Source organism: Lutra lutra, chromosome 3 (genome assembly GCF_902655055.1).
Source record: "Lutra lutra chromosome 3, mLutLut1.2, whole genome shotgun sequence".
Lineage (NCBI taxonomy): Eukaryota > Metazoa > Chordata > Mammalia > Carnivora > Mustelidae > Lutra > Lutra lutra.
In genome coordinates, this window is record NC_062280.1 from 49,487,226 (window position 1) to 49,511,629 (window position 24,404).

Genomic DNA, 24,404 nt, shown 5'->3' on the forward strand with positions numbered 1-24,404 from the left:
TGCTTTTTAAAAATTTTCTTTCAGTGTTCATGCAAGAAAGGCACTAATGATTGCCCTCAAAAGAAACAAAACCTGACAAGAAAACAATCCCAACGAGTGAATTCGTTTTGCCAATCCTCAATTTTTTTTTTTTTTTTTTGGCGTTTAAAGTTCATTAGAATTTGTTTCCTGTGTTCCCAAGTGGGTCAGAGACAAAGAGTTTTAGAATTCACTGTTAGCGATACTTTCAAAGATTTTTAGACTCCTACTAAATGTCTATTTTCAACATTAGGTAAAGAATGGGTTCTTCACCCAAAGTGCTATCATAAATACCTCCTGAGTTAATTTTGTAATCTCTCGAGAGTTCATTTCATTTTGTAATTGTTTTTTTTTTCCATTTATTTCAAACTTTATTTCATTTTCACTTTTCCAGTATGTTCAACAAATGAAGACTTCACAGAAAGAAAGTACAGATCTCTAACAATGCTTGCACATTTTATAACAGATTGTGGCTGTTTAGGTTCAGATGGGAATGATCCTTTCCCCTACAGGTCTTCTCACCAGTCACAGTAGTCTAAGTCATTGTACAAGAACTAAAATGATGACTGGCAACCATCATTCCCATTGCTCTTCCTTCATCACCATAAATGGACTCCAGCTGTTACGATCACTTGAAAATTCCTTTTGCACCGTCATTATTACATATAGAAACATCATGGAACATTGGTAGTTCTTTGCATTGGTATACCTGGCTACATATCGTAGTGTTCACCACCAACCCAGCATTTTCGATTCAGTTAATATTGATGGAAATCACACCCATACATTGTGCATCCTGTCGCCCTCTACTAGATTATAACTTCTATGAACAAAGATTTTTTTAGTTGTGATTATGTTCCAAGTTTAGAAAATGCTAGGCACATAGTAAGTACCCAAAAATATGTGGCCAATTTAAGAATGACATAAATAAAAATTAGGGCGATTCAAAAGAGAATGCTAATGTCAAAATAATCTTATCAAAAAGAGGCTATGAAGCTTTCAGAGTTTCAGGAGTCTTACGGGAATGAGGTGGGGGTTTTTTTTTTATTCCTTTTAATAAAAAATAATTCCCTGGGTTCTTCCTAAATTTGCACTTAAGGCACATTTTCTAAAAGGCCAGAATCTTCTAAGCAACCATTCTTGGAAAAGATTAATAGAAGTGAGAGAGACACAATTAAAGTCTTACTCCAAGTTTGACAATCACCTTTTAGTATTTAAAGAGGCATTAATCATGATCATTAATCAATAGAAAGGAATGTTCACAGAACGCTTAGAATAAATGTTTGCAGAAGCAAAACGTCAGAGGAGAACAGGAAAGCATACATGCCCCGGGGCTGAAGACAAACTTTTCTTTTTGGTGTAGCAAATTAAAGCCACTGGAAAAGAACAATGCACTAGAGGGAAACATTACTGTACAACCTATAAGATACTGCCAAGGTCAGCAGAACCTCAGCTGTGTGTGTGTTTCTGTGCCTGTCACTGTTAAGAAACATTTCTTGCAAGCCTGATTTAGATATTAAGCCTAGAAGTTACTCAACACCAAGGATTAGGAAAGTACTTTTATTTCCTTTATTGCTTACTGACAAGAATGAGTTACATTTTCAGTAATTCTTCATGCTTTCTCAATTTTTTTTATAAGGCTATCCTATTCTGTCAATGCTCTTTAAAATTTGTTCACTGATGCCAGCTCCTCTGGTTTTCCCCTCCTTTGTGCTTCTGAGAATTATTTCCAAGCAAGTAACAATACCTCAAAGATTGCTAGAGGCATTTAAAAAAAAAAAAACACAAGGATGGGGCGCCTGGGTATCTCAGTGGGTTAAAGCCTCTGCTTTCAGCTCAGGTCATGGTATCAGGGTCCTGCGATCAAGCCCCACATTCAAACCCCGCATCTGGCTCTCTGCTCAGCAGGGAGCCTGCTTCCCCCTCTCTCTCTGCCTGCCTCTCTGCCTAGTTGTGATCTCTGACAAATAAGTAAGATCTTTAAAAAAATGAAAAAAAAATTTTTTTAAGCCACAAGGATGCAGTTTTTATAGGAACTGACTTAGCTATATAGAAAGAACAGCTGAGTTTTGAAGTCCTACACGGAGTATCTTTGGACATTTCTGTGGAACTCATGTGCCAAGATTTTTCGAAGTTATTCCATGCTTTCATCTCTCAGGTCACTGGAGAAGCTTATATTGTCTCCCTGTGTTATTCAGAGATGTTGCTACCATAAACATGGCCATTTTTTTCTTGCCTTTTTTACCTTCCCCGTTAATTGTTAATAGCTAGGTCCTGGGTCAGCTACACAACTGGCCTCTGTGAAAAAGAACATGCAATCCAAGGTGTTGGCTGGGTTAGGGACTGAGGCTGGGGGTGGTGATGGGGAAGGGGATCAAAGGCAGGAACGCAAACCAGACCTGAGACCCCCATCATATTCTCACTACTTACGAGTTCAAGGAATTTCCTTATTTTTTTTACAATTTTAAAATTCTTTCCTTATTTTTTTTTTTTTAAGATTTTATTTATTTGACAGAGAGAGATCACAAGCAGGCGGAGAGGCAGGCAGAGAGAGAGAGAAGCAGGCTCCCCGCTGAGCAGAGTGCCCGACTGGGGACTCGATCCCAGGACCCTGAGGTCAAGACCCGAGTTGAAGGCAGCAGCCCAACCCACTGAGCCACCCAGGCGCCCCTCTTTCCTTATTTTTTTAATCTTATGCAGTACCCTAGCTCTTTTTGTCTATGATCATATCACTTATTCTGATAATACCCCATTTTCTTCTTGTGATTTGAAATCTTCATGAAAACCGCTCATCAAGGCAGATTTTCCTATCCCCAGAAAACTTTCACTACTGGCTAGAGTAAAAAAACTTCAAAGCCAGCTAGTTCAAGAAAACATGAGGCCAGATGCCTGCATCATCTCTACTAAACAAAACCGGACAGTTAAATCAGGAAGTAGATAATAACAGACGAATCACATTTAGACAAAGACATGGTTACTTTTTTATTTGAAGGAAAAAAAAAAGTATGTTTTAATAAATACTGCGGAAACATTGACCAAACAAACATACAAAGTGACTTCAACATTTAAAAAAAATGCAATGAAAGTTCTGCTTTTAACAGTTATAACTTATTTTTCTCTTTACAATATTTAAATACAGAAAGCACTTGCCAGCTATCTTGTAACACTGCCCGAAGCATAATGCGGCATCGACCAAAGCATATTCTGTTGGTAAAACGTCTGTACTTCGTGGGAAATGACTAGAATGGCATTTTCTTGCAGAGACAAAACAAAGTGCTTGTGAGACAAAGAACTGAGTGTTATAATTACCTTAATCTCCTCTCCTGCCACAATTTAATGGGAGCACAGCTTCAACACTTCAAAAATGAAGCTTTATCACTGGAAAGAAAGCTCGTTTTCAACAAGCGCCAACAATAAACAGGTCAGATCTGGTTTCTTCTCTGAAAGAAGCTCTAAAAGGAACTGGTCAAAAAATATCTGTAAACTCTTTTAAATGCTGATTATTTTATCTAACAACAGCAATCAAGTATTGAACACGGGCCTTGGGTGAGTCTGGGTAAGTGATGATTAGCAATCATTCTCTGGAAATGCCCGAGTACAGCATCGGGACTGACATCACAGACTTTTCCTCTTAAGGATTCTCTAAAGCTTAGGTAAGAGGGTCCTTCTCTTATAGCTGTTCTTTTAAAGAAAAGTGAAATAAACCAAGAGATCATTAGAGGCTGTTAACTTCCGGAGCTTCATCCCAAAATTAACAGGCCTTTTGCTTTGTACTTTTGGTGACTGAATTCCAGACAGCTTTACTCACAAACTGTGCTTTCTGCTACTATTCCTTCATCAACTCTTCAGGCGAAAATAGTACCTACATTATTTTCTCCCCTTGGATCATTTTAGGACGTCAAACCAAGACACCTCTTCTTTGACTTTGCATTTTCATCAATGATGGCCAAAGAAATCACACACCCTCTTTTCTAAACAGCGCACAAAAATATCACACTGAGCAATTTACCACTTTTTCATGACAATCACAATGATGAACAGAACCATCAGACTGAATAAAAACGGACAACTTTTTTTCTAGTTGATCTCTCTGATCTCTGTAGTGCTGGTCTGTGTATCTTGCAAGACTCCAAAAGCCTTTCTTTGGAACCACCTTGCTCAGCTATCTTCAGGAAGGCAAGATTTCAAAAAGCCTCCCCAACTTTTCCTCTGGATATCCCATGGGTCCTGATACAATTTCCATTTTAATGATGAGCTAGGAGGAAATTAGATCACATCCTCTAGAAAACTAAACGCTAAGGTCACAGTGCCAGTTCCCCAATGAGGACGGAATATTAATATATACTTTTCTGTAAAGGAGATTAAAACATTTAAAAATCAAATCAAAGTAGAGATCCATGAATAGACTGTAACGAAGAAAAACAAAAACGCAAGCACCATTCAGAGCGTGATTCTTCTCCGGGGAGGTCCTTGTGTTCCTCCTATCTACCTCTAGCCCATGTGAATCTCTCTTTTTTTGGCCTATTTTTCAAGTCACACTTCCAAACCCTTCCATGTGTTCACGTCACCACCTGTTCTACATGCCGAACCTAAGGACAAGATTCCAAAAAGAAGAGCCTCTTTTCCAACACCTCCTAAGCCTCCAGAATATGTGACTCTGGCTGTGCACGTCATTCGGGTGTCACCTTTCTGTTCTGTGGTTTGTGTTCTTTACATGAGGCATCCTTGTCCTCCTTAAAGAGAACGGGCTGGGGGTTCACATCACAGTGCAACTCTTCGCTTTGTCCTTTCGTAAGTCCGTGGCAACCGCAGAGAGTTCTGGTCTGCTGGGCATGTGTGAGATCCGCTTTGTGGCCCTCTGTGATTTGTTCCGCTTCACGTTTTTATTTGTCTTGTTTACACACGCCAAGGTGGCAACGTGAAAAATGTCTCTGACGCTATTTTCTGACTGTAAAGCTGAGCATTCGATGTATGTGGCTGCTCCAATCTGTTTGGCCATATTTGCCCCCTGAAATGCAAAAGAATACCATCATAATCGGCAATAAGTCATGGGGGAAAGTTACAGAGTGTCTTCCCAATACCACAAAGTAACAGTGCGGTGCAAAAAATTTCTAATATGCGAGCGCTATTTCCCAAGTGTCGCTGCCAAAGGAATCCGCTCGGTTTAAAAATTTTAATTATTTTAATAATAAATCATTTCATAAATATCTGTGGTCAACACTCAGTCCCCTAAGATGTTCAATTATCATCACTCAACAGATAGCGCGTGACTTGTCAGAGGTGCGAAAGTCTGATTTCTTGAGTGTAAATGGTGCTCAAAACTTGTGAATAGGCTGTATAAAAAACAGGGGGCGGGGAGGGTATTTAGAACCCTTTTTGAAATGGATGGCCAAAAAGGAGTAACCCTGTTGTGGCATCCAGAACTGTGAGAAACACAACGTATGGACATTCTAAACACAGACCAGACAAGGTGTAGACAGTAATAAGCATGTGTGGACCAAAATGACTTACTGAAGGAACTAGGTTGTTATTAATTAGACACGTAAGACAAACATGACTGCAGTATTTAAAATGATGAACACGAAGGAAAATTCTAGCTGGTTAACTTTAACTCTCTTTAATTCTGGTTTTAAGTTGTAGGAGAATGAACATCTGAAAGTGATCCTCCTCCCTTCTAGATAGATACTTAGGGGAAACACCTACAGAAATGATCAATCTCTAGAAGACAGTTTTATGGAAAGTTCTACTTTTACTGACCATGTCCTCTTTAAGTATTTGATTGTACTGCGGAGTGTAAAGTAAGATTATCTCTCTCAAAGAGTATTACCAATCTGACCACATCATCTCTTAGACCTATTTAACTTTAAACCCAGTGAAAGTTGCAGAGATAGACAAAGAGCTGAATATGACCCACTGTTTATATGCTCAGTAATCAAGTATCATGTGATTACCCTACTCAATGACAGGGCATTTCACATTTTGAAAGATGTTCCCCAAACTTGTCTTATTTATGCATACACATCTATCCTTATATAATCCTTATATAAAGTAAACTGCTAAAAAAATATCAAGAAGTTTTTTGAGAGGGCCAGGCATAAACGCCATCCAAACTTCAGCCAAGCCCCTGTCTGCCCCACATCACTTTGCAGTCTTCACAATCTGAGCTATGGGCTGTCATGGGGGGCTCTGATGGTCACTGTAAAAGCAGAGGCACAAAATCGCCAGCCCTTTTCTCCAGATGTCACCATCCCAACATGGTGCGCTCGTTCTGCATCTTACTCAAGAGCCTTTATTCAACCTGGAGTTGACCCCTGGCTGAACCTTTAGAAGAGCAGCTACTTTTATTTTCTTAGGAATGATACTGTGTCACTCTTCGAAAGCCACATTTGCACCCTGACAACATACATACCTGATCATAGGACACTGGTGTCTGTCTGTGATTTGAGAGCTCTACTAAGGTACTGACATCTGTCCGAAGGTCAGATTTGCAGCCAACCAAGAGCATTTTGGTGTTGGGGCAAAACTCCTGGATTTCACCTTTCCACTAAGGGGGCAGGAAGAGAGGAGAAAGATGAAAATTTAACAAAGTACATCTATATATTAACAAAGGCATCTATATATTGGTCAACCACTCTTCCACTGGCAGACACTGGGAATGGGACTCAAAAAGAACATTTGAAAGAAAGTGTCACTTCAAATGAAGAAGCAAATTCACATTTATCTTTCAGATATTAAATTTCATGATTTTTTAAAAAGATTTATTTATATTTCAGAGAGAGACAGAGTGCCCAAGCAGGGGGAGTGACAGGCAGAGGGAGAAGCAGGCTTCCTGCCAAGCAGGGAGCCCAATGCAGGGCTTGATTCCAAGAACTTGGTATCATGACCTAAGCCTAAGGCAGGTGGCTTAACTGACTGAGCCACCCAGGCATCCCAAGTTTTACTACTTCCTAAAACTTTTGTCTTTATTTGAGAAAGAGAGCATGTCCACGTGTGTGCACAAGTGGGGGGAGGGGCAGAGGGTGGAGGAGATGCAGTCTCCCCACTGAGCAGGGAGCCCGATGCAGAGCTCCATCCCAGCACCCTGGGATCATGACCTGAGCCAAAGGCAGATGCTTAACAAAATGAGCTACCCAGGCGCCTCAAAGTTTTACTACTTTTTAAAGTGGACCCATTAGGGACCACTTATGTGTATTATCTATTCTCCCTCTCTGTGACTCATCATCCATCCCTACTGCAAGAGACTTGCTGGGGGTAGCTTCATTAATTTCTTAATTATTAGGGTATCTCTGAAAGATAAAAGTGCCTTAGGAGTAATTATATATTCTAACAAGCAACTATATCCTCAGATACATTGAGCTGGAAGTTCCCCGCATGGAAGGCTGGGAATAAGGCAGAGTCAACACAAGCACAGGTATGCATCCACGAATTCCATCAAGAAGGACTGAACAGCCACCATGGGCTGAAATTTCTAGTGACGTATTAGGGACAGGAGACAATGTTAATAACTTCACTCAGGCGCCGGGGTGGCTCAGTAGTTAAGTGTCTGCCTTTGGCTCAGGTCATCATCTCGGGGTCCTGGGATTGAGTCCCGCATCGATCGGGCTCCCTGCTTGGTGGAAAGCCTGCTTCTCCCTCTCCCACTTCCCCTGCTTGTGCTCCTCTCTCGCTGTCTCTGTCAAATAAATAAAATCTTCAAAAAACAACAACCAAAAAACCCCACACCCTCCACTCAAGTGACTAGAACAACACAGACCATAACATTTACAAAGGCCCATCTTTTGAGCTCTCAGGAAAGCATCTGGTCCTATGGCTGCTACGCCCTTAAGTTAGTTTTAAATTACATTAAGTTGTTAAATGTTTCAATTTAGTCCAACTTGGCTAGTTGTCGCATGACCTAACCAGAATTATTAGAAGCTCCAGAAATGCCTAGCAAGGAATTCCAATTGTCCTCTTCAAGAGCGAACAGCTTTTTGTGGTTTCATTTCCTCAAGCTTGAGATGACCAACAGGACGGGAGTCAGGGTGACCACCAGGACGGGAGTGAAGGGTTCAGAGTGTTCCCAGGAGAGCTCTGGCTCCTGGAGAAGAGGGACTAGAGGGTGGATATCAGGACCCAGGCTGGCTCTCCCAGACCACACATACAAATACGCATCATGTGTTTTACTAGGTACTGTGGTCATTAAAAAGATTAAGACATAGTTGTGGAATTCACAGAAGAGCAAGGGTAACAAAGCCATGTATGTAATACTAGAACAGAAGGAACATCCTGCGGGACTCTTTTAAAAGACCACTAGAGAGGTGCCTGGGTGGCTCAGTGGGTTCAAGCCTCTGCCTTCAGCTCAGGTCGTGATCTCAAGGTCCTGGGATTGAGCCCTGCATCGGGCTCTCTCCTCAGCAGGGAGCCTGCTTCCCTTCCTCTCTCTCTGCCTGCCTCCCTGCCTACTTGTGATCTCTGTCAAATAAATAAAAAAATCTTAAAAAAAATAAAAATAAAAATAAAAGACCACTAGAGGGGACATCTCCAGGTCCAGACGTGTACTTTGGGCAGACTAAAGGAAGTAATTCACTTTCCACGAGAGCCTAATTGATCCACCATAAAAAGATCTATCCTGCTCTATGTCATTCGAAACTCTGTGATATTCAAGGACTTAAAGAGTCAATTAATCAAGACAAACCACAGCACAGGTTATCATGAGCCTTAAACTTCACACAAATGTAAAACATATTCATTAATATCTCTAAGGCCAGAGTCACTATTCATTAGGTCTCAGAAGACAAAAGCAAAATAAAACAAGAGCAAGGCTTTTCATCATAAATTATGTATAACTTGATACTACATCAAGTGAAAACCCCAGTAAATAAGCAATCTCTTTCATCGACAGACAAGCCGTAGACACGTCGTCGCTCTGTTCCTGGGCTATGTAGTGACTCTGGCCTCCCTCTGCATGTCTAGCAACTGTTCACAAGCCTTGAAGACAGGAAAGGTGTATTCCTGCCTGAATCTGACGAACATCAGCATTATTTGTGTTAAGAAAACACATTACTGAAAATTGAACAGAGTTAAAAAGAGCCTTTGATCTTTCAAGAAATTCATCCTTCACGAAGCTAACTGTGTTTATCATGTTTGGTAAACAGGGGTGAGGAGCGACTGCATCACCGTCCAAATACTAATTTCCTAATGACACCTAAGACAAGCAAGTCTAACAGGGAAATGTAAAGTAACAAAAACAGGCAAGATAATGAAAACACTACCTTGCTCTCAACCAACCACATTCTCTGCCTAAGACTCAACGCAAGGGGCGGTGCGGGGGCGCAGGGGGTGCATTACAGAAGGGTCTGATTCTGAAACCTCCCAGCTCTCAGGCCAGGATTGAGAAAACAGCTAATGGCTATCCATGCTGAGGCATGGACATACACATGCCTTCTGGGACTAGCAGGAGAGGTTCAGTCTTAGGCTGGTGGAGGCCCAGAAACACTCTTCCTCCCCCTGGGTCTCCCCAGGATCTGTGGGAGAGATCTGTGACCCAGCCTGCAACATGCCCCCTTCCTCCTGACATCCTCCTGCGTCCAGCCTGAGCTTGCTCGGGCCCTTTTCCACCTACTAAACCTCACGAACCCTCAGAAACCGGCTATGTTATCTTTCACGTGTTTACAACTCCTGTTTTTATTACTCTATGATTGCTCTCTGATCACTCTATGATTGCTCTCTGATCACAATTCACTTTGTCTAATGTCTGTAAACACACCTCCCCTCCCCGTGTTCTATTTCTAATAAATAACATCATTATCGAGGCACAGCTTCTTTATTAAAAGGGCAGTTATTGCATTCATTTCACTAAGCTGAGGTCAATGTAAACCTGTAAACTAAGGCGCAAACTATAGGGGAAAGGAAGGATGGAAAAAGAAGACACGTGCTTGAGAGTAATCAAGTATCATTATTTTTAGCTACACCTTTCTGCCCAAAGGATAAACACAGAGGCTCTTTATAGGGTATCTTGTTTCTTAAAATGAAAGAAACTCATACGCAGGTTCATCAAACTTGTGACATGTATGTGTGGAAACACCGGTATGGTATAAGAGGGGTTTTTTTCAATCTTCTAATTACGAAATACGTAGGCACGGTTATTAAGCAGAGTGTTGGGGCCCCCCAGCCAATCTCCCGTGTCTGTTTTACACATGGGCCAGACTGAACTGCGCCCTTGTCCCCAGCACTTGCCTTTTTTAGGACGCTGTCCAGAGTCTCTGGCCTACTGATGTCAAAGCAAATGAGCACAGCGTCTGAATCCGGGTAAGAGAGGGGCCGGACGTTGTCATAATAAGGAGAACCTGAGAAGGAACAAAGATACATACCTTTTCAGATCAAAATTCCATGTATCCCTGATACATGAACTCCGCCCTTCTGAGCTAGATCCCTTGACTATCACATGGCCCCATTCCCACCTCTTCTAATCTTAGAAAAGAATGCAAACCAGTGAAAGCCCAGTGGTAATATATTCCATTTCTACCAGAAGACAATGAAGCCTCACAGGTATGTGTCTCAAATTCAAGGGGAGTAGCCAGGACCTTAGGTTGATATCTGCACAGGCCCCAGTCCCTAACGGCAGGCACATGGGTGATGTGCAGAGCGGAAGCATCAGTAGTCAGGGGACCTGGGGCGCAAATCTACCTCCACCCCTGAATGGGGGGGCAAGGTAGATTCAGGGCTCTTGTGTCTCTTGATTCTCTATTCTAAAATGAAGATGACAACAGTACCGACCCAGGATTAAATGAACCCAGGCAGGGACTGGCACTTAGTGGGGGATGAGTAAGCATCAACCATGGTATGGTTATGGCTGTGTTGTTGCTATTATAAGCTGAGTGGTAGCAAGCACCATAAATGGCGCTACTTCTTGGGAAGGAGACCAGAACTCAGGATCTTTCTGACAACAGGCACTGAGTGGGGGAGGGAAGAAAGGGCCAGCTCTGCAAAGAGAACAGCAACAAACACAAAGCCACCCTATTGCAAAATTACAAGTTTAGATAAGCCACTGATCTTTGAGCTTGGTCACTTAAACTTACCCCCAAATACTCCCAAACCCTATATGGGCTCTCTTCCTGTTACAACCAAAAAATGTAATAAATGTCATATCGGATGATGTCCCTTTTTCACACAGTTCCATCTTGGAGAGGGAAGATTCTCAGCCCAAGCTAAATCCAGGGTACCCGAAAGGTTCAAGTTACCACCCAATTAATACAACCCCAGAACCATCTCATCATTTAGAAAAATCTCTTCTAGGGCACCTGGGTGGCTCAGTGGGTTAAGCCGCTGCCTTCGGCTCAGGTCATGATCTCAGGGTCCTGGGATCGAGTCCTGCATCGGGCTCTCTGCTCAGCAGGGAGCCTGCTTCCCTCTCTCTCTCTCTGCCTGCCTCTCTGTCTACTTGTGATCTCTCTCTGTCAAATAAATAAATAAAATCTTTAAAAAAAAAAAAAAGAAAGAAAAATCTCTTCTATTCCTTTAAGAATCCCAAAGGATGGGCCATTACATGAAGTCACTTATTATAAAATGGTGGGACTACAAAATTAAACACAGCTTGCCAATGTTATTTGTTCTTTAAGGAAGTCATCATCCATATTCTGTATACTGAATGTGTATTCTGACATTTCACAAGTCATCATGTGAAAATTGTTTCACATGCATACACATTTGAGTCCAGAAGAGAGAAAGAAAATCTAAGCTACTGAAGTTGTTTTGAAACCCAATTTCATTTTGACAACACCTTCCATTTCCAGCAGAAAAACATGCCATGTTGTCGCCTGAGAAATCAAACCTCCATAGTCAAAGTCAGGAGAAGAGCGACTGAAGAGGCTTTTAAAACAATCCTTTATAATTCTATCAAATCAACATTTTTCAGGAGGCTGCTCTGGAGATCTCCAAGTTACTAGAGTCAAGGTGCACTGTCCCTATTCACAGTCTATCTTGGGTCTCTAGCTCACTACCTGACCCCACCGACACTGTGGCCTTTTCACTGGCTGCTTTTCAGGAAGGTCATGACAACCTCAAGCCGGCTGTGTCTACAAGGAAGACACGAATGTTCTAGGAACCAGGAAGAAATCTAAGCCAGAATTTTTCACAAGCTACAGTAGCTCCCTACACACATCTGGAATCAGAGCTCTGGTGTAACAGAGACTGACAACTGAAAGACATTTTCCAAAAGCTTAAAGGGTTTAGAGTTTAAAAAAAAAAAAAAATCAAGTCATTTTAAATACTAAGGCCTGCATACTGGAAAGAAGCTGTCTCTGACAAGTCGTGATTGCTTTTTCAGCCACTTGAAGAATTCTGAGGTTAGAGAGTAATTCACAAACAGTTCACTACTTTAAACATTTTTGATAGGTCTTAGAAATGAGGTGGCTTATCACTGTTTCTGCGTATTATGGTTATTTCTGTTTGTTCTGTGAAGTTCCATTACAGCCTCTCTGGCTTCTCGGTCCAAAGTCTAACTTTGACACAGTTTCTTCCCTAAACATTTAGAAGTCTCTTGCCAAACACAAGAGTCAGAAGATTCCACATGGCAGAGTGGAAATCCAAAATACATACCAGAAACGTACATGGGGACTTCCTCTGCTTTTCCGAGTTGGCAAGATGGAACATGACCCCAAATCCATAAAGCACAGCTCTTCAACAATACCAGTGGTCAGGAGGCCAACAAGGCCTCAGACATCTTTCTTGGTAATCACTCACATTACAAAATGCAACTAACCCATGGCAGCAACTTTCCAGCCTGAATCAGACCTCAACTTCAGAGACAAGGCAGCTCCAGGTGCTTTCAGGACATGAAGACATAGGACTGGGTAAGAGTACTCACCACTGATCTTGGATCAAAGAGTACTCTATCTAACAATGGAGACCATCTTTGCCCAATACAAAATTAGAAAAGACATCTGGGGAATTACCAAGGTACTAAAATAGGATAATTAACACTGGGACTACTATAAAATCTAGAGGAATGGTTTCAGCACTTGGGTCACCATGGGGCTGCAAAGAATAACCCTCTCCCCCTTTTGGGGACCGGGCTTCCCTCTCCCACCCAGCATATGGCCACAAAGAGGATCCAACTTTGTCTTCAGGCCTCAGTCAAGCCTGGAGACCCCTGCTTACTACTATCAAGTGAGCTGGCTTCTGTGCTTAGTAGGTATACCCATATATCTGCAGAATGGAGACACTGGCCTGACTTGAAAACGAAAACAGACCTTCCTATGGAGGTCTGTTTCTACTTTTATTTTTATTGGGCTTAGTATTTTGAATGAAAATATATTTGTATGTGAAGGTTCCTGAGAAGGAAACTACCTTGCTTGGTGAGGTACAGAGGTATAATTTTTAGGAGCTTTAACAAGATCTAATTAGGAATGACACTTTGATCCGATCTTACTACCTTTGCTAATGAACAGCAAAACTTTCAGATCAACAAGTGTCCAAGAGTGGTAATAAAAGTGATCCCCACCTTTATTAGTTATAAGCATAATTTGTCTAACCACTAAGGACAAGAATAATTTGTCATTAAAAATAAAAAGGCCATTTGTTAATTTTATTTTCTGATAGGCTTCAGGTGAAAACTTCTTGGATCAAGAAATCTGTCTCTATTGTTTTGTAGTAAAGGAAAAAAAAAAGACGATATAGAATTATAGAGAACTGTTCTACCAGGAAAAACTCGTTCACAATTCATCAGCTAAGCAGGGCCTTCAGTTTAAAAAAAAAAGGAAAAAAATCCTGTGTCATTTGACAGTGTCTACTCTGTTTACACTCTGAATTCTTCCCTGTTCTTCCCGTAAAGCCTGCACAAAGAAGTAAGAAAAGCAAAGCTGGACAGTGCAGGGTGTCATCACTAGCATGCGTGCTGTAACTCACCAGCCAAGGGAAAAAGAAGAGGAATTCCAGGAATGCCGCTGGGAAGTTTCAAGCAATGTGGGAAGGCAAAAGTGACACCAAAGGAAGGAGCCGAAAGCAAGCCCGGGACAAGGACTGTGTCTGCCTCGAACTCCTACATTCCTCCAGAAAAGTCCTAAAACATCTCATGAAGCTGAACAGCAAAACACTTAACTTCCATAGATTCAGGAGATGCACATGAAAAGCTTCCAAGAAACACGCAGGACTGAACCCGAAACAAGGAAGGGCGTCCCACGTTCTGTAAGTAAGGAAGCACTGAACTGGAAGGGCAGTACCCTAAGGCCGGTACTCTACCACCCAGGAATGTGCTAAGGCCTAGTTCAGTTAGTCCAGGTCCTGAGCCTTGCTTGTCAAGTACAACTCTCCCACAGTGCGTGCACCAGGCTCCATGCCTACGGAATTCCCAGATGCTGCATTTCTGCCCCACTCCATGGAACTCTAAGCACACAGTGCTATTCCAAAGCCCTTCCTAATTCACCTCTCAGACCACCAAAGGGAAAACGCCAGAAAACTCTGTACTGTCAAGACACAACTACAGCACATATGCAAAATGTGCCCATCCCCCACCCCATACAGTCCAAGAGCTTTGCTGTGGGTAGACCAGAATCAGGGCACACTGGGGGCTCTCAGAGTTCCTCAGGCTTGGCCAACATCAGCAAAGTTCTAAAACGCTTTTGAAACTTCAGGTCTAATTATCTTTGTCTTCAAGATCATTAATTCCGGGTGACAGCAGTGTTTCCAGCCCAAGAATAGTCACAAAGTGCCTCACCCAGAAACTAATTCTGAGACGCATAGTTGCTTGCTTCAGTCATCCTTGCACAAAGATAGAACATGCCATATATGTCCATAATTAAATGTATATGTAAGAACATTCATGCCCAAAAGGGAGGCTTTATGGAACCTTTTGCAAAACCAGTTCAAACACTGAGGCTTTACAGGAGTTTCAGAGCTGCAAACCCTCCTAGTTATTTCATAAACGCCACTCCCTTTCCTTGAACCTGAAATTGAAAAACTTCCCCATCTCCTATAAGAAATTCCTACCAAGAACTATATAACTGGGAACCACGGCATGATTTTGGCCGAGAAAATGTATTAACCTTTGGTATTTTTAGTGGCCAGCAAGAGAACATCTGTACCGAACAGCAGCTAACATATGAGCCTGCAGGAGCCGCCCAATTATTACCAGATTCCATTTCCTCATGCCGTCTCTACTGAAGAGTGAAAGCTTCCAATCAGCAATCATCTAACGAATGTGAATCAAGGGGCACCTGGACAGCTCAGTCGGTTAAGCATCTGCTTTCAGCTCAGGTCATGATCCCAGGGTCCTGGAATCGAGCCCCACATCAGGCTCCCTGCTCAGTGAGGAGCCCGTTTCTCCCTCTCCCACTTCCCCTGCTTGTGTTCCTTCTATCTGTCAAATAAATAAATAAAATCCTAAAAAAAAAAAGAAAATGTGAATCAAGCCTGGGCAGAACTTTTGTGTCTCACTTAGCAGAAGACTCTGCTGAATGATTTCCCCAAGTAGTCTGCACTTTAAGCACCAAGCTCATAAATATCAAACCAACATTCCCAGGGAGGCTGTTTCCCTCATTTCTTTAGAAGTTCAGATTAGAAAAAAAAAGAAGTTCAGATTAGTAAGAATTATGAACAGATTTTTATGAACATTTGAGGGTACTTCTGTGTTGCCATAAAAATACAATCAATATTTTCAATTTCTGGGGGCAATGCAGGTCCACAGTTGGAGAGAAAGTCAAAGAGGCAGAAACAATTGCTGGTTTTGAGCTTTAAATAAAGCTTTAGCTTTAAATTCCTCATCTTATTGAGATACTTGAAAAAATAGAAGACTCAAAATATTTTACTTCAAGTAGAACCATGGTAGGTCACAGAACTTCAGAATCTACGTGTAGACGGGTATTTTCAAACTTAAATTATCATTCAGTAATGGATGGAAGATTCTGATATAATTACTTAAGCACCCAACTCCTTGGAGGAGAGTCCCATGCATGAATTCGCCTTGCCACATGCCGTGTTTTCAAAACCAACGTGCACAACACCTGATGAAACTTGAGGCAGCTTATATTCCATGCCGATGAAATTTGTTTGTCAAGGGGGTCTCTGAGTGAAGGTGCTAATATGTTATAACTGAGAAGATGTTTCAAGGGCCTCAGAGAAAGGCTAAGGCACAACTAATTCATTTGGCACAGCCCACCAGGCACCGTGAGCTAACCGGAGAAAACTACTGGTCCTTGGTGTCATATCTACATGCAAGAATTGGATTAATGAAGAAACATCTGGTTATTTCAAGCTGGACACCTCATGGAAATGTACAATTTAGCAAGAAACCAGACTGGGAGGGGAGAAAACATGACTAAAGGAGATTTTTTAAAAGGTCTAGAAACAGATGAAGAATTAGAAAGGGAATTTATACTTTAATACATGATGAACAAATCTCCTAGTTTTATATATTGCTTATTGAAAATCACTACACAAATTCAGAGCTGTTTTGCTTTAATCTGCATCTCCTACAGAGTTTCAGGGTGAACATTGAATTGAGCCTGGTTTTTGAAACTCAAAGCTGCGAGGGATCATTACCACCTTAAAATCCAACTGGTTTCCCACAATTTTGCCCTTGCTCTTGAGAGTCACAAGTCTTCCTGCTTCTCTGGCTCCTTTGGAAATTGTTGCCCTCTTCCTTTCTCTAATGAGATTAATCTAAGTGAGAATTCTTCAACTTTCAGAATCTTGTTTTCACTGATAGCCATTAAATGTAGGCATGTTTTCAAGTGGAAGAGATGTTAAAGACTTAAGAACTGAGTCAACTTCTAGAGATAAGGAAGGAATTGTGGTGGGTTTCAAGGAGAATGAGTCACCAGTCAGGGGCCTGGGTGGACCCAGTGGCCTTCAACTATTCTTTGGATCTTCTTTCTGTGAGATCAATCTGGCTTTAGAATCCCTAGACTCACCCTCCTATAAAAACAAGGACTAAGGTTCCAAGGACTGGGGGGGCAGTAAGTACCTTGAGGGGAGGAACTGCTCTGCCCCATCCCCGCCCCTGCTCCCACAGCATCTAGCAGAATTCCTGCACAAAGAGTACCTTAAAAAACACTTACTGGTTTTGTAATCATTTCTATAGGTCTTGCCTCGACAGGTCAATTCACATATTAAATTTTAAAAAAAGGGACCAGTGAACTCTTTTGAAGCTGCTTTTCTGGATTAACTATATATTAATCCTCAACACTGCTGAAATACTTCTATCTCTGTTAAGAAATATTTCAATTCAGTGCTTGTCATGAAGACCATTCTTCCAATGTGGTGGGTAAGGTACACATGTAATAGGCATTGACTCGTTTCTATGGTAGTTTGTCCTCAAAGTCAGGCCAAGGATAATTGAGATTTTTCTTTTTCCCTTTTCCTTCAAGTGTAAGATTTAAAGAATACTACATTCTCTGTTAATTATGCTAAAAACTAACACAGGAAGTGCTAACTTTAGCACCCACGGACTAAAAGGCAGCTTGTATCATGACAAGATGCAAAAGAGTGTTCATGAGGCAAGAGCACAGTTATTGTGGGGAGATTTTAGCAGCTGAACTCAGTATTTTATAACTAATAATATACCTTAAATGAAATGTGCATTAACTTGCACAGGTTAAAACCTGGCATGAATGATTATTACTCCCTAAATCACGTGTGCTGATATTACACTGCAATCAAATCACTTAGGAAAAGATATGGTCATCCTTAAGTGACTAAATTCCTATTATTAGTACGCATTTGGCTTCATGCTACAAATTGCTTGTGCCTGGCAAACGTGGCACATTCTGAGACACAAGATATTAGAACTACTTTGGTCTCACTTATCACTTCAAAATGTTGAAACCATTACGCAATGTTCTGCAGGAACTCACTGAGTATATCTGAAAGTCAATACCAGCATTTCTACAACTAGTAATAGAAATGGTAGTCTATTTCTCATTAAAGCCCAGACTATGGCAAATCTGCATCCAAAGACTACCTTTAAGTATCCCCCTTTTAGAGGACTTATGGTGGCATTATTTAAAAGGTTTTGTTTACTTTGGGGGGTGGCTGGACTAACTTCAAGAAGCTATAAGAAATCAACTCGCAAACTGCCATTTGTGGTTGCTTTAATTGGTGAGTGCCTTGAGGGTGGGAAGGAGGACCTGTTTCCTACCTGAGCAGGATCTAAAGGAGGCATCAGCACTAAGGACTACGGACTAGGGAAATACACTGCAACCAGGTGGGACAGAGCCCTTGGGTACAAGAACCAGACAAAATGAGCTCAACATAAGTTGATTATCAGCTACACTAGGCAGAGAGAGCTTCTTTTTCCCCACTCTCTGCCCCACCAGGGGTGTATGACTCTTAGGGGCGAGACTATAAATTAGCACTGCTCTCTAAGGCCTAGCAGAGGGCCTGTTCATAGTAGGTGTGAAAAGATGGGAGGGGAGTGGAAAGTGTTAAGGTCTGTGCCTCAAAAAGTGGTGAGTGAATTCTCTTCTCTTGGTGCAAAGAGGCCCCACATGTCCTAATTCCACTTGATGTTCTTTCCTATACCCAAAGTAGCAATTCTGCCTATGCATAATTGCATGACTGCTGGCGGGGGGGAAAGGAGACCCCTGATGAGAAGCTGTCTAAGTACAGAAGCCACAAAAGACAACTACTTCCATCTCTTAAATGTCTGCCCCTCTGCTAGGACGCTAAACAGGATGTGAACACCATGTAAAGAACCATATTTATGCTCTCTCTCTTCCTACCTAAGAGAAGTGAGGCATACCTCATTTTTTTTATTAATCGTTAACTTTCACGGAGTTCTAGAAGGGAAGGAAAATCTGACATTTAGGACTTTAAAGAACAAATTTGGGTGGAATGTTCTCTCTAGAGTGAGACTGACAGCACCCGGAAAAAATAAATTTATCAAGAGGCCATCAGGCATATGCAATTATTTTCACAACCTGAACTAAGCAAGTGTCTTGGTGGGCAAAGAAAATGTCAAATATTTGTCAAAAAATAATGCTGTTCAGAAATTTGTTAGGAAAACCCTGAGAAGAAGTAGAAAAATGTTCGGTAATTAATATGATTATCATATCTACATCATAGCTGATACAATGGTTCTTGCTAGATGTTTTTCACTCATGGATGATAAACCCTTTTTGGTGGAAATAATCTATTCTCAGAATTTAACAAGTGCTTGGTGACGGTGCTTAACCAACATTTCACCTCACAAACAGCATAACAGGATTCTAAATAATTCCCTTATGCCTTTTTCCCCCCTCATTTGTATAAATCTAAATTCTGACTAAGATTTCATTACTGGATAATTCTGCAGTGTGATGTTTTCTTAATCATGGTTTTTTGAAACCTTTATATTTTAGTTAAAACATGCATAGGTTTTGTTTCATTAAATAAAAATACCAGTGATTATTTCACTACAGACTTCATTTCAGGTGATTATCCTTAATCTGATGAAAGGCAGTGTTGATAAAGTTGCCATTCTTTGTGCACAGGTAATTCAGTGGTAATAAATGTCAGAGAATCTTATCGCCTTGGAAACTATGCATATGATTATTCGTTTGTTCATTTAACAGATTTTACCCCGTGACTACTGTGTGAAAGGCATGATGTTAGGTGTGCAGGGACTACACACTCTCAGGCATGGATTAAATATTTGAGAATATCTAAGTGCTTTTACTTGCACACGTGAAGCATAGCCTCCCACTGTAAATTGACCACATTCTGTTTGTTTTCGAAACCTTTGAAAAAACAATGTGCCTTTTCTCTTCTAAAAATGTCAATTTAGCCCTTTGGTTGCCTAATCTAAATTCTCCACTGGTGGTCCTGTGATTCATGAAGCAGGACACAGGGAAGGCAAGACCAACATTCCTATAAACCCAGCCATGCCCCCTCCCTACCCAAGTGCGTTTCCTTCCTAAATCCACCAGGAAGGGGTGGCCCGGTTCAGAACCTGGCTTGCTGGGTAGGTGATGAAAAACCCCAGGATGGATGCCAGATGCACTGGGACTCAGAGCTGAAGCCCATGCAGGTCCCGGTCAACAAAAGAACTTGCCTGTCCGGTGTACTAAGGCCAAGAAGCATAGAGCTAAGAGAGATCCTGCACACTGTCTAGCTCTGTATCATTTTCTCAGATGACGAAATGAGACTCAGGGGGGTAGGGATTTGCATAGAGAAATCCCTGGTTACCCGTAGCTGAGATCTAAACACGGGTTTTTATCAACACTGCATCAGAATTACAGACCCCATGCCTAAGTAATTCTTATTATACATTAGGTCCAAACAGGCTGGGGGAGGGTTAAGCACTGATGCTAATTATTAGTACCGTATCAGCTGTCCTGCACGCCAGGCATAACAAATATGATGGTATGTCTGGGAATTAGAGCGCATTAAGTACTAGGCTATGTAACAATTCCGGTAATAGGAACTACCGAAAATAATAAATAAATAAATAAATAAATAAATAAATAAATAAATAAAAAGACTTCCATTCTATCCACACGGTGCCTGTAATCGCGAGACGGTGCGTGCACACCCCGGTACAAAACACTGTGAGGTTCTGGTTCTGCTACCCTTGGCCAAGCTTGAGGAAGAGCCTGACTCTCAGGTGGAAACAAATTCAGCGCCTCCCACTACCACACTACGAACATCTGGCACCGGCCATGGAGAAGCGCTCGTGCGAGACTTCTCCTTAGCCTTTGTGCAGGGACTGCCTCTGGCGACCCTGTCAGTCCGGTGCCTTCCTTTTGCTCTCTAATCCCGTGTATCCCCCGCCCCGGGGGGCTCCAGAAGTTAAAACCCAAGGCTGTGGGAAGCTCGCACAGTCCAGAAGCACCTCCACGAGGCCACTCCCAGCTGGGCGCAGGTCCACCCCGGGGGCCTCCCTGCTTGACAGCAACGGCTGCATGTTGGCACTTGCGCGCTCCTCCTCGCCCGGGATGTGGCTCGGTCCACCTGCAGCAGCCCGACTCCCTGCTAAGCTCTGGGGCCTTCACCCGGCCTTCCCGGTGGCCCCTCCTCCAGAGGCGACACCCTTGTGTGAAACGGGATTCCTCCTCTCCCCCTCCGATCCTCCGAGCACTGGGGGGGGAGGGGGTGGGTACCAGCCCGAGATTCCAGGTGGCGCCTCCCGCCCCCACCAAGCCAGACCCAGGCTAGATCCCTAATAGCCGCGTGCTGGGGACCTCCCCGAGGAGTACCCGTCCTTTCTACCACCGCCCACTACGTAAGGGGGTGGGCTTAGAGAAAGCGATAACCCGGCCTTGAACCCCGGACCCTTGAAAATAATTCACCACGACGCCAATAATTCAACTGGACAGAAAGGTCAAAGGCGAAGAGCACTGCCCGCGGCCTTGCAGGCGGGCAGAGGGTGATGAAATAGTCCAGAACGAACGGCGAGGGCCGGGGTGGGGGTGCGGGCTGCGGCGTGATCACTGGGGCTGGCAAGGGGTGTCGGATCTGCGGATCCCTACCGAGGCTGCGCGGGCGGTGGGCGGCGGGAGACCAGGGCCGGCGACCGCTCCGCCGGGTGCTGCCCGCGCCACCAGCGCATTCCTGGCTGTAGGCGTCAGGAGCGCCGCGGCTGCCTGCGCTCACGTTGCTCTCCCGCCCCAAACGCTGAATACACACGTAACTGCGTCGCTTCGGGGATTCTCCCCCACCTCCCACCACTCCCGCTGCGCTCCCCGCGTCTCAGAGTCATCAGGTTAGTTCCTGGAGGGGCGCCTGCCGCGAGCCCGGTAATTCTGAGGCCCGCACGCATTCTCCCCCCACCTCCATCGGGCCACCTTGGCCGCCCACAGGCGACTGGGGAACGACCTCCCCTCCCCCCGGGCCAGCCGCTCCCCGGCCACCTGGCTACAAGCGGTTCCACCGCGGGGTCACCCGGGGGGCACACAGAGCCCTTCTCTCCCCACTCCCATTCCCCCCACCCCTCGTCGTCCCCCCACCCCACCCAGAAAGGACAAAACGTTCACCCAGCAGGGACCGCGGGAATCCCTCGGAAGAGGCAGAGTTAACCCATGGGCGCAGAGTGCGCGGCTGGTGCGCGGTTGGGCGCTCGGGAGCTTGCCGCGCGGGGTCCCGAGACCCGCCACGCACCCGGTGCCGCTGCAAACCCGCCCCAAGCGCCACGCGGTCCGAGGACTCTCTTACCCGAAGTGTCCCACAGGCTCAACTCTATTCTTTGTGTGTCGATTTCAAAACTGGCCGTGTAATTCTCAAACACTGTAGGGACATAATTCTGGACAAACAAAATGGACAGAGACAGGAAAGAGGGCAAAGAGGTTATCTACAAAGCACGACACCCGCACAACACCCTCTGAAAATCGCTTCCTCACTCCTCGATTTAAAAAAAAAAAAAAAAATCCCACACGCCAGACACGCGGCCCCTTTCTGAAACCCCAGCCTCATCACCTGCACCGCCCTGCTCCCCAAGGCGTGAGGATCCACACCTCCCAACCCGGGTTCCGCACACAGGACCGAACAAGTTTCAGAGGCTAACAGCGGAATGTGCAGACGCGTCCCCTAAACGTTCCAGCTCACTTTCCCTTTCCCGGCAGTCTCACCAGCGGGGAAGTAGTAAGAAAGACTGCTTAGGAAAAGAAAATGGGGTGAAGGGGGCAATGCGAGGAGAAGCCCAACCCCAGACGGGGGGATCCCCACCGGCGGACCCCCTCCCTCGTCCGAGCCCCGGCCGGCCGGCCGCACTCACCTCGGGAAAGCAGTCTTTGGCGAAGACGTGCAGCAGCGCAGTTTTCCCACACTGACTGTCTCCCACTACTACTATCTTGCATTTCACGTTCTGATTAGGATCCATGATAGATTTACTAGATAATTTCTGGCTGGCTCTTCTCTCCTTCATTGATCTTGCCTTATTTTCTCTTGGAACAGGAATTTTCTCTTAAAAGGAAATATAGATACTTCTCTGTCTATAAAAAGCAGATATAAAAATACAACCCGAAGCTGGTGGGAACTCTTGAAGCTCCGCGCAGACGGGGGGCTGGAGGAGCAGGCTCGTTACTCCCCTCCAACAAGTTTTACGCCTGACTCCACACCGCGCTTCCCCAGTCCAATTCCGATCCGACTGCTTTGTTTCACGCTCTCCGCAAGGCTTTATACGCCCGGCCTTCCAATCCTCTTTCTCAATGAGAGAAGGAAACCGATCCGCCTCCTCCCCTTTTATGGAGCCTGGGAGCAAGCGCCGTCTCGTTACTCCCTGAAAATGTAAACAGTGCGCCCTCTAGGGTGACCGTGCGGGATCTATTTCCAGACTGAGCCTCTGAGACAACTTGAAGACCCCAACCAGGCTTTGCTGATGGATGGGACGGTGCAAGTCCAGCAGGAAGTGGGAAACGGAATGTCTGTGCATGGGGATTTTTATTAGGATTCCTTTAAAAACGTTTTAATAGGGGCTGATGTACATAAGCCTCATGAACATTTGTAAAAGCAAAAGCATTTCTCATCCAAGTTAAAACCATCATTAAAAAAACAGAGGAAGCTCTCTTGGGTTGGGAAGGGTTAAGTGGTTGGTGGTTTTTTGTTTTTTTTTTTTGTTTTTTTTTTTTTTTTAAAGAAAGAAACGGTTTATATCACGTATATAGGGCATGGAACAATAGCTAAGCCTCGCTATTTCAGATGCGGGAACTGGCTTGTCTGGGTCACAGCAACACACTGGCTTCTGAAACCTGTCAGTTTCAGTCACTCAGGAGGAGGCAGAAAGGTTTTGAAGAGTGGGTAGAAGAGGTGGGAACAGAGAAAAAAGAGAAGCAGGAGATGCTTATAACTCAGTGCAAAAGCCATTGTAAACTCAGCTCTATTGCAGTAGGAGCCCAAATAGGCGAGGCAGCCATTGCCCCGGTTGCAATGAGGAGACCAGGTAGAGGATATCTGATTCTGCCCTGGTTTCCTCTATCTGTAGCCTTCCCTTCCCTAGAATCAAAGATGTATCCAGACAACACAAATGTACTTAGCTGGAAAGTTCAGGTACAACTCTGCTCCCTCCACCCCTCATTTTTAGCACCCATCCCCCTACCCACCCACCCCAAAAACCTCAAAGAGGAGCAATAATGGCTATGCATTTGTTCTCTTTTCCCCATCAGAAGTCCTTCTTTTCTCATCTTTGTCTCCTGTGCTTCAAATGGAAACGTTTCAGCTATTACACTGTAGTAAGGACATTGGTCAAAAATATTATAGGTACCTCTGCGGAGACTTCTAGGCTCATAAATGAGAAGGTGAGGTAAAAACCCAGAACATGCAGGGCACCTGGGTGACTCAGTCGATTAAGCATCTGTCTATGGCTCAGGTCATGATCCTAGAGTCCTGGGATGGAACCTGGTATTGGGCTCCCTGTTCAGCCAAGAGTCTGCTTCTCACTCTCCCTCTGCCCCTCCCACCGCTGCTTGTGCTCTCTCTCACTCTCTCTCTCTCTCAAATAA

General features: G+C 43.8%; 1 protein-coding gene across 1 annotated transcript; it reads right to left on the minus strand.

The window, feature by feature from the left end:
• Nucleotides 1-2,975: 2,975 nt before the first annotated feature.
• On the minus strand, nt 2,976-23,086 carry RND3 (Rho family GTPase 3). Its single transcript, XM_047721946.1, has 5 exons — nt 22,682-23,086; nt 22,123-22,210; nt 10,234-10,343; nt 6,428-6,562; nt 2,976-5,026 (listed from the first exon to the last, which is right to left on the minus strand). The coding sequence occupies exons 1-5, from the start codon at nt 22,829-22,831 to the stop codon at nt 4,775-4,777; spliced, it is 735 nt and encodes a 244-aa protein (XP_047577902.1). The 5' UTR covers nt 22,832-23,086; the 3' UTR covers nt 2,976-4,774.
• Nucleotides 23,087-24,404: the final 1,318 nt, after the last annotated feature.

Excerpts from the sequence above, each read along its gene's own strand:
- RND3 (XM_047721946.1), bottom strand. The coding sequence starts at position 22,831 with ATGAAGGAGAGAAGAGCCAGCCAGAAATTATCTAGTAAATCTATCATG. Across the intron at positions 22,211-22,681 it reads CCAAAGACTGCTTTCCCGAG|AATTATGTCCCTACAGTGTT; the intron begins GTGAGTGCGGCC and ends TTGTTTGTCCAG. Across the intron at positions 10,344-22,122 it reads GAGCCTGTGGGACACTTCGG|GTTCTCCTTATTATGACAAC; the intron begins GTAAGAGAGTCC and ends GTTCCTTCTCAG.